General features: G+C 42.2%; 1 protein-coding gene across 2 annotated transcripts; it reads left to right on the forward strand.

Annotated features, from left to right (window-relative positions):
- The first annotated feature begins 809 nt into the window (after positions 1 to 809).
- LOC144489908 (uncharacterized) lies at positions 810 to 7,912 on the forward strand. 2 transcript variants are annotated; one of them, XM_078207739.1, is made up of 2 exons: positions 810 to 945; positions 3,617 to 7,912. In XM_078207739.1, the coding sequence occupies exon 2, from the start codon at positions 3,621 to 3,623 to the stop codon at positions 6,393 to 6,395; it is 2,775 nt and encodes a 924-aa protein (XP_078063865.1). In that variant the 5' UTR covers positions 810 to 945; positions 3,617 to 3,620; the 3' UTR covers positions 6,396 to 7,912. The 2 variants fall into 2 exon arrangements, with proteins under 2 accessions (XP_078063865.1, XP_078063868.1); XM_078207742.1 differs by lacking the exon at positions 810 to 945 and adding an exon at positions 1,364 to 1,654.
- The last annotated feature ends 2,986 nt before the right edge of the window (positions 7,913 to 10,898 follow it).

Consider the following 10,898-nt stretch of genomic DNA (forward strand, 5'->3'; position numbering starts at 1 on the left):
TGGAGCTATTACAAGGGGGCATAACTATAGGGTTCGTGGTGGGAGATATAGGAAGGATATCAGAGGTAGGTTCTTTACGCAGAGAGTGGTTGGGGTGTGGAATGGACTGCCTGCAGTGATAGTGGAGTCAGACACTTTGGGAACATTTAAGCGGTTATTGGATAGGCACATGGAGCACACCAGGATGATAGGGAGTGGGATAGCTTGATCTTGGTTTCAGATAAAGCTCGGCACAACATCGTGGGCCGAAGGGCCTGTTCTGTGCTGTACTGTTCTATGTTCTATGACCTCAGCGTTGAGTCCAGAAGGCTGTAAAGTGTCGAATCAAAGGATGAGAGGAGATGAGATGCAGAGTGAGTGACACAAGCATGACTCCTGAACTTCCATGTTTTGCCATTTTCGTTCTCCATCTTGATCTTACACTGACAGCTCTGTCCTTGGTCTGCTGCAGTGTTGAAATAAAGTTCAATGCCAGCTCAAGGAATGGCACCTCATCTTTCAATTAGCACTACAGCCTGTTTCTGCACCAATATTTAAAGATTCACAAATGAAAAATGATCATGGGCAATGTACGGCACAGATGTCAAAACACGCGGAAACAAAGAGCAAAACCAATCAGTCTTAGGGGAGAGAAAAGAGGACAACTTTTAACAGCCACGGATGTACATGTTTAGATTAAGGCGTGATACCTTCAGTTGAAAATATGTTTATCAAACTAAGACATGAGGCCATATGTACTGTTAATGAAGTAAACAAGCTTATCAAGAGGTATCAGAAACAGAGGTTGCTCTATCCTTTTCTCCTAGTAAGTAACAGACAGTAACATCCTTGACTCTGGCACCAGGGAGGCAACACACCTTCCCGGAGTCACGTCTGCGGCCACGGACAGTCATTTGTGACAAACCTGTCTGAATCACTTTCTTCAGGACTTTCCTCACTGACAAGGCAAGTTCCATTCTACAACATTGGAATGCATCAACGGTTGTTTCAAACCTTTCCATTATTGATCAGGGGAAGTGGTTTAAAATAGTTTAGCTATTCAAACAAAAATATAAATTGAATACTGCTGGCTTCAGTTTTCAAAGGTAGATGCATTTCTTATCAATAAGAATTTAATACCTTGAAAATATGAGCTACACTCTCTAAATAATACGGCTTTTCCATTTTTGGTTCTTCAACTCAAAATGCGACTCCTGTCTTCAGTGACTTTCGCAACATATTGACCTGAAACATGATTATTTGCACTAAGAATGCTGCCTTATGTACAATTTTGGATTTTGTTGGGATTTTAAAATTCTTCCACGAGATGTGGGCATCATTGGCTAGGCCAGCTTTTAATGCTCATCCCTAGCCTGCCCTTGAGAAGGTGTTGGTGAGTCAGATGTCGGGATGAAATTGGTCAGAGAGGGTTTATAGTTTCAGGAATATATGTCGAATAATTGGAACTGTCAGACTTACTGAAGTTCATTTAAACCTTTGTTCCGTGTCCAATAATTAATTAAATTGATTTGTTTAAATGCATGTTTACTGCCATGTTAATTTTGATTTGGAATTTGTGAGCTGACATAAAAACCACGCAAAGGGTTCAGAAAGTGGTCTTACCCTGCTGCAGGAATAGAGGCTACAAGGGAGAGAGCTGATTGCTGGGTAGTGGGTAAGTTGTTTTTTCCACTTTATAGCGATAATAAGGAAAGATTCTAACTTCTTAAAACCAATAACTTAAATACTGACCAGGTGTGTAGATGAGGGCAGTGCAGCTGGTGTAGTCTACATGACTTTAGGGTTTTTGACAATGTCCCTCATGGGAGTCTGATCAAGAAGGTAAGAGCCCAGGGGATCCACACCAAATTGGTGAATTGCATCCAAAAATGACTTACTGGCACAAGGCAGAGGGTGATGGTTGATGTTGTTTTTGTGACTGGAAGCCCGTGTCCAGTGATGTACCAAGGGATCGATGCTGGGTCCCTTGCTCTTTGTGGTATATATTAATAATCTGAAGAGTATGTGGGAGGAATGATCAGTAAGTTCACAGATGACAGGGAAATTGGTGGTGTGGTAAATAACGAGGAAGAAAGCCATAGACTACAGGATGATATAGACAGGCTTGTCAGATGGGTAAGACAGTGGCAAATGGAATTTAACCCTGGAAAGTGTGAGGTGATGCAAGGGAATACACCCTGATTCCATACTTAGTCAAATGCTGCCTTGACGTCAAGGGCATTCACTCTCACCTCACCTCTGGAATTAAACTCTTTTGTCTATGTTTGAACGAAGGCTATAATGAGGTCAGGAGCTGAGTGACCCTGGCGGAACTCTGAATGAATGGCAGTGAGCAGGTTATTGATAAGTAAGTGCTGCTTGATAGCACTGTTCCTTTCTCTTCTGATGATCGAGAGTAGACTGATGCAGCAGAGGTTGGCTGGGGTGAATTTGTCCTGCTTATTTTTATGTACAGTACAGGACATTCCAGGGCAATTTTCCACATTGGTGGGTAGATGCTAGCTGTACTGGAACAACTTGGTGAGAGATGCGGCAAGTTCTGAAGCACAAACTTTCAGTACAATTGTTGGAATACCCTTTGCAGAATCCAGTTCCTTCAGTTGTCTGTTGATAAGATGTGTCATGAATCAAATTGGCTGAAACTGACATCTGTGATGCTGGGGACTTCCTGGGTGGCTAAGATGGATCATTCACTTGGCAATTCACACTCCCTATTCCACCCGCCCCCCCCTCCCCCCGCTGTATCTATCAACCGCTTCTATTAGGTTTGCCTCGTCATTCACATTCATAACTTCACCTCACCCTCACATACTTTGCACTGATGCAAACCTCACATCCACATCCTGCAGTTTGCATTATGATGTGATAGCATCAAAGGTACGTGTGTATAGTCAATGGAACTCAGCACTGTGAGGATGTGTGCTGAGACAGTCAGGTATTCCTCACGTTCGGCTGTCCATGTTTATGGGAGGGTGTCGGCTGCAGTGCTAAAGGCAAAATAACATTTTAAAAAATTCATTTCATGGGATGTGGGTGTCGCTGACTGGGCCAGCATTTATTGCCCATCCCTGAGGGCAGTTAAGAGTCTACCACATTGCTGTGGGTCTGGAGTTACATATCAGCCAGACCAGGTAAGGACAGCAGATTGCCTTCCCTAAAGGGCATTGGTGAACCAGATGGGTTTTTGTGACAATCAACAATGGCTTTGTGGCCATCATCAGACTTTTAATTCCAGATTTTTAATCAGTACAAATTTCATCATCTGCCGTGGTGGGATTCGAACCCGGGTCCTCAGAGTATTACCCCGCGTCTCTGGATTACTAGTCCAGCGACAATGCCACTACGCCATTGTCTCCCCCTCATGACATTATCGCATTACATGTTGACTGGCTTTGTGTGTGCACCCAAAGTGAGTGCCATTTTGCTACCATTGCTTCAAAACGAAGGGCACTTTCGAGCTGCCTTTTGCAGTCCTTGGCTGGTATATCTTTGAGAGTGATCATGTACAGTATTATTTATATTTGGCAAAAAGCAATGTTCTATTCCATTATCAGTTTTCTCGCTAAATCAAAAGTGTTTACTTCCTAAACATACTTTTTGTCATTTTGTTTTACAGGAAAATGACACACATACATTGCTTGAACTTGCTCATTTTTACACAATTGTGTGGTTTTGCCATTTCTATTTCTGACTGTGAGTTTACTGAAGAAACTTTGGTTTGTAGCAAAGAAATCATGACAGAAATTCCAGCGAATGTACCATCCAATACAACTCGAATGATGTTTTTACAAACTCATGTTTCTGCAATAAGAGTTGGAGCCTTTCAGAGTTATCCTGCTGCACTGACAACACTTGTATTTAATTATAATCCGATACGTACAATAGAAATTGGGGCTCTGGATGATCTCAGTCATCTCGAACATCTTGAGATAACACGAAGTTCATTGGAAAAATTGAATGTTGGAATTTTTGACAACCTTGGGCAACTAAGAATTCTTTACCTGTCTGACAACCATATCAAGAACATTGACAATGGATTATTTAACAATCTTTCCAATTTAAATGAACTGCGGTTGTTTGGTAACAAAATAAATACCCTTCCTGATCAGATATTTGACAAACTTACACAACTTACAAAGCTGCATTTGGCAGGAAATCAGATCAGCAATATTTCTCGGGACATGTTTGAAAAACTTTCCAAACTCAAACTCCTCAAACTTCATCAAAATCAGATTACAGATCTCCCGGAAGGTATTTTTGATAATCTCCCAGAACTAACCGAGCTTTCTTTGGGAAATAACAAAATAACACATCTCTCAACTAGAATTTTTTCCAAACTCCTTAAATTAGAGAAATTGTATTTGGACAACAATGTCATCACAGAGCTTCCATTCGGACTTTTACATAATTTGACAAAAATAGTTAAATTGAAGCTGGAATCTAACATGCTCTCAAGCCTTCCTGCTAGTTTATTTGGATTAAGTCGTCATCTCACTGAACTTTCACTGACTCAAAACAAACTCACCACTGTTCCTGATGAAGTGTTCAGTAATCTGCCTAATCTGAGAAAACTGGTGTTGAGCAAGAACCAGATTACTCATCTCCCAAAGGATGCTTTCAAAGGTCTGAAGACTTTGAACGATCTTCAACTGCAAAATAATGATCTTCATACCTTAGAAAAGGACATTTTAAAACATTTGCCCAAGTTGAAAAAGCTTAACCTTGCTAACAACCAATTATCTAATGTGCCTAATGGAACATTTGATACTTTGACGACTCTGAATTCAAATGGACTCAATCTGAGAGATAACCCTTTTGTGTGTGACTGTCAACTATTGTATTTCAAAAATTGGATGACGGCTAATAGAAACAAAGTGAAATCATATTCTGATTTGCAGTGTCGCTTTCCTGGTAGTCTCACTGACTTTACTATTGCGACTTTGAGAGAAGAAGATTTAACCTGCTTAACCACAACTGAGAAAAGCACCACTGCTGAAGGTTCAACTTCTATCCTGACCACGCCAACAATTAAATCAACTAGAGGTACAACAGAATTGACAACAGAACAACTCAGCACCACAGAAATGTCAACTTCTACAATGATCACATCAACAGCTCTTACTACAATTACAACTGACTTCACAACAGAAATTTCAACTCCTATTCTGACCACACTATTCCCAACTTCAAGGACAACAGAACAACCAACTACCACAGAAGTGTCAACTCCTACAATGGCCACATCAACAGCTCTTACTACAATTACAACTGACTTCACAACAGAAATTTCAACTCTTATTGTGACCACACTATCCCCAACTCCAAGGACGACAGAACAACCAACTACCACAGAAATTTCAACTTCTACAATGACCACATCAACAGCTCTTACTACAATAACAACTGACTTCACAACAGAACAACCAACTACCACAGAAATTTCAACTCCTATTGTGACTACACTATTCTCAACTCCTATTGTGACTACACTATTCTCAACTCCAAGGACAACAGAACAACCAACTACCACAGAAATTTCAACTCCTATTGTGACTACACTATTCTCAACTCCAAGGACAACAGAACTCCCAACTACCACAGAAATTTCAACTCCTATTGTGACTACACTATTCTCAACTCCAAGGACAACAGAACAACCAACTACCACAGAAATTTCAACTTCTACAATGACCACATCAACAGCTCTTCTTACAATTACAAGTGACTTCACAACAGAACAACCAACTACCACAGAAATTTCTACTCCAATTGTGACTACACTATTCTCAACTCCAAGGACAACATGGACAACAGAACAAACCAGTACTCCAGAATTTTCAACTTCTGCTACCGAAATTTTGACAAAGGTTTTTACAACCGCCAGCATAACATCCGTACAATTGTTACCTCTTGTGCCTCATATGCCTTGGTCATCCACAATGCCCTGGACCACATCACTGAAGGCTATGGTTATGCAGGAAATGGAAACTTCCAGCAATCCTATTCCAGATTCAACATATTACTCCAAGTTAGTCTCACAAGTAGATACATCTGCGACCTTCATTCTAATGACTTTTACTACATACCCTCCAAAAATATCAACTGACAATCAACTAATGCAGGCAAGAACCATCTCCAGTTCAGTTTTTAGTTTGAGTCCTGCCCAGACATCTTGTAAGCAAAATACAATCCCTTCATCTTCTGCAAGAGGAGCATTGATTAGCTATGGAAGAGGAAATTGCAAATTAATAGTACAATTATACCTAATACTGCTACTGTTCCAATTAATCTTCACAACCATTCTTCTGTGGTTTGTGTGCAGCATTTACAATTCCCTTTTCAATGGAATGAAAAAGAAGCTCTCAATTAAATTAATTAGGTTTTCGAGAAGATGATAAACGAAGCAAATTATTTTATACGCTTCAAATTCCTCTTTTCTATTTTTTACAAAATACTGAGGGTTCAAATTTTAATTTGACGATTGATCCAGTGGACAACAAGCTCTTTATTATTTAACTGAACTAAAACAATTTTGCAAAGAAATTCCAAATACCAGTAAGTTTAATTGGAGGCTTTTCTTCTTATTTTGGAGAATAAGGTGTAAGATTCTAAAGGCGATTCTCCCAGCCCGCTGTGCTGCTCGAGCAGCAGAGACTTCATTGGAGGCCATTTAGCGGGCTTCTCACTGGACGCCATGGCCTCTATACATCCCCGCCCACCGAGCTTCTGGCGTCATCAGCTCTGTGCCAGAAATCCTTTCTGTATTATACTTAAGCTCATCCTCTGGTGGTGTTTATTTCGTTAGCTTCTTTATCAAAAATTGAGGCAGTTTCGTTGTTCAACTTCCTGTCAGTTCATTATCATTACTTGAGTTCATCTTGATCATCATTTAATGGCCCTATACCTACTTTAATTTTCCTTTTGTAACTGTTCTGTCGATAAAATATTTTGTTTCCTGTATATTCCTTGAGTGTTTGATAGAATAATTTCTCCTTGCCTTCTGATTTTTTAAACTTCTTTCTTAAACTCTTCATATCCCCTTTGTCCTCTTTCCTATATAGGTAGGCTAGGAGAATGGGCCAAAATTTGGCAGATGGAGTTTAATGTAGATAAGTGTGAAGTTATCCATTTTGACAGAAAAAAATAGAAAGGCAAATTATTACCGAAATGGAAAGCGACTTCAAAATGCTTCCGGGCAGAGGGATCTGGGTCTCTATGTTCATGAATCACAGAAAGTCTTTATGCAGGTGCAGAATACTATACAATGCAAATAGGATGTTGGCATTTATTGCAAAATGTAGAGAAGTGTTGTTGCAATTGCATACGGTGTTAGTGAGACCACATCTAGAGTATTGTGTCCAGTTTTGGTCTCCTTATTTGTGGAAGGATGTGGTGGCATTAGAGGCAGTTCAAAGGAGATTCACCAGATTGATTCCGGGAATGAAGGGATTGAAATATGAGGAGAGATTAAGCAGTTTGGGTTTATACTCGCTGGAGTTTAGAAGGATGAGAGGGGAGCTGATCGAGGTATATAAAATTTTAGAAGGGATTGATAAAGTAAATGTAGACCAAATGTTTTCTGTTATGGGGCAATCTAGAACAAGAGGTCACAGGTATAAGTTGAGAGGCGGTAGATGAGGCATTTGCTGGCCACCAGATCTCTCCTCTCCCACTCCCCTGCCCCGTCTGGTGTGACTTCCCGCAGTAGCCCTTCTTCTGCCATACATTCATCAGTTGCCTGTGGACACTGCTTTTAAAATTCATAGTAAGAAGTCTCACAACACCAGGTTAAAGTCCAACAGGTTTATTTGGTAGCAAATACCATAAGCTTTCGGAGCTTGCTGCTCCTTCGTCAGATGGAGTGGTCTCTGTTCTCCAACAGTGCCTGTTGGAGAACAGAGACCACTCCATCTAACGAAGGAGCAGCAAGCTCCGAAAGCTTATGGTATTTGCTACCAAATAAACCTGTTGGACTTTAACCTGGTGTTGTGAGACTTCTTACTGTGCTTACCCCAGTCCAACGCCGGCATCTCCACATCATTTAAAATTCATGGCAGACCACCATTGGACACGATGCCCACCACATGCCTAATGTGGGCGCTGACCCAATCTGGGCATAATTTGCCACTTAAGTGACAGCCAGCTTAATATTGAGAGTTTTTATTGGAGTGGGACTGGAATTTGCAGCTGCTTCCGGTTCCACTTGCCGATCGTGCATGCCAAATGGGAAATTCTACCCAATGCATTTTGATGCAAAGGCCCAGAAAAGGTGTGGGCATCAATAGGATCACGACTGATCCAACATTCCTCACATCCACTTTCCTGTAAGATAATACTTGCAAGGCAACAACGACAGAAAGGCAGGATCAGCTTGTCATTTAAGAACCTGAAGTTTATAAAGTTTCTGAAAGCCTACCAGCATGATTCTTAAATCCAAGTCCACCTGTAAAAAGTTTGGACCTCCTTACGCAAAAGCCACAAGTTCCTAACTGCTTGACCTGCTGAACATTCATCTCTTTGAGGGAATCCTAGAATGATCCTGCTATCTGATCTCGTCCAAACTACAACTCAGGAGTGGAAAAGGCTTTCTTCTTTACCAGCCTATCACTTCTGCGCTGTATGGATCCTCTGGTACTATGGATTGCTGAGACCTTTCTTCCTAAAAAGAACTGGACATGTGAACTATGAACTATCCTTTTGTTTACAACTTGTAAAATCCTCTGTTCTATTTAACTTTTTTTTTTCTCTTGAGTGTATTTGTGGGTGAGTGCTGAATGATCAGGGTGAGTGTATGAATAAATAATCTTTATTTCTAAACTCACGAAAGTCAACTTCTTTAAATTGAGCATACATTAAAAGGGGTTTAGAGCACAAATATCTGCTTTTCCAAAGGAAGAACATTGAATAATTGGTCAGAACCTTGAATACAGGAGTTGGGACATCTTGTTGAAGTTGTACAAGACATTGGTAAGACCACACTGGAATACTGTGTACAGTTCTGTTCATCCTATTATAGAAAGGATATTATTAAACTAGAAAGAGTGCAGAAAAGATTTACTAGGATGCTACTGGAAGTTGATGGTTTGAGTTATCAGGAAAGGCTGGATAGACTGGGACTTTTTTCTCTGGAGCTTAGGGGTGATTTTATAGAGGTCTATAAAATAATGAGGGGCATAGATCAGCTAGATACTCAATATCTTTTCTCAAAGGTAGGGGAGTCTAAAACTAGAGGGCATAGGTTTAAGGTGAGAGGGGAGAGATACAAAACGGTCTAGAAGGGCAATTTTTTCACACAGAGGGTGGTGAGTGTCTGGAACAAGCTGCCAGAGGTAGTAGTAGAAGCGGGTACAATTTTGTCTTGTAAAAAGCGTTTAGACAGTTACTTGGGTAAGTTGGGTATAGAGGGATATGGGCCAAACGTGGGCAATTGGGACTAGCTTCGTGGTTTAAAAAAAAATGGGCTGCATGGACAAGTTGGGCCAAAGGGCCTGTTTCCATGCTGTAAACCTCTATGGCTCTGTGGGCCCGATTTTACCATTTTGATTCCAAGTACTGAATCTGGACGTGATTCAGATCCGACTTGTAAATCCTGTTCTCAGGCGCCGCCATACGCACTCAGCTGGAAAAAAGTCGCAAATCTGAATTGTGCTGTGGGCGGTGCTTAACACACCTGAAATGCTGCAGTTCCAATTGGAGCCTTGAACTGCGCATGCACAGTAAAAACAATTTGAAAAACACTCCCCTGCCACATCGCTCCCCAACCGCAAAAAGCGGCCCGGGAGCGATGGCCCCCACAGACATCACCCCACCCCCCAACTGTCCCCCTTATCCACCTACCCCCCCCCCCGCCCCCCCCCCCCCCCCCCACCACCGAGACCAATCACGGCCCCCAGCTCCACTTCCCCCCCTCCCCCACCAATCACCCGCAGAGTGGCGGCAGACCCCCCTTCCCCCCCACGAATCGCCCACAGGGTGACAGTGTACACCCCCTGCCCCAGCCCCCCCCCAACCAGAGATCCATCTGGCCCTCCTCCTCCCGCCACCCCCACCAGAGAACAATCTGACCCGCCTCCTCCCCCCCCCCCCCTCACTAGAAATACATCTGACCCACCTCCTCAACTCCCTCCCCCCAACCAGAGAACTATCAGGCCCTCCCTCCCTCCCTCCCTCCCCCCCCCCCCCCCCCCCCCGCCCCACCAAAGAACAATCTGGCCTCCCTCCTCCTCCTCCTCCCTCCCCCAACACCAGAGAACGATCTGGCCTCCCTCCTTCCCCCCCACCAGAGAATGATGTTTTGTGCTCTGACCATAAAAGACAGGAACTGGTAGGTTTTGTTGAATGTTTTTAAAAAGCAAAGATTTTAATTGTACTTCACCCACTCTAAATAAAGTAATAAAAATGCCCCAACAAACACATACATGCACACACACTTCAGAGTTTGGAGGATAGATGAAGAAATTTAGAGTTCAGTAAAATTAAAGAGGTGTGTGGCTCTTTAAGGTCAGTGACTTGCTACTCTCAGACTGAAATCTATGGTTCTGCTACTTTCCACTCTGCTGCTTTTGGCATTGAGGCAGCTTCATTTGCAGATGGATGACTGATCTGTTCTTCTGGAGGCAACAGAGTTGGGTTGGGCTACTTTTAAAATCTCTGCCTGCGGTAGTTGGATCATCAAAATCAGAAGCTAGTATTCTAAGAGAGGCACAGATAGAGAGGGACAGAGAACAAGTGATAGAGAGGGAGGCAAGGAAATGACTCAGGATCTTGTTCCTTCCATGTTTCAGCTGCTTGCTAGTTCTGCAATGAAAACGGGTGCTTAAGCACATGAGGAATGGCTTGTCACGTGACCTTCTTCCGCAACAGTCCAGTGACCTAAATATGGTTGTAGCTCGTGTAAG

This window comes from Mustelus asterias, chromosome 3 (assembly GCF_964213995.1).
Source record: "Mustelus asterias chromosome 3, sMusAst1.hap1.1, whole genome shotgun sequence".
Lineage (NCBI taxonomy): Eukaryota > Metazoa > Chordata > Chondrichthyes > Carcharhiniformes > Triakidae > Mustelus > Mustelus asterias.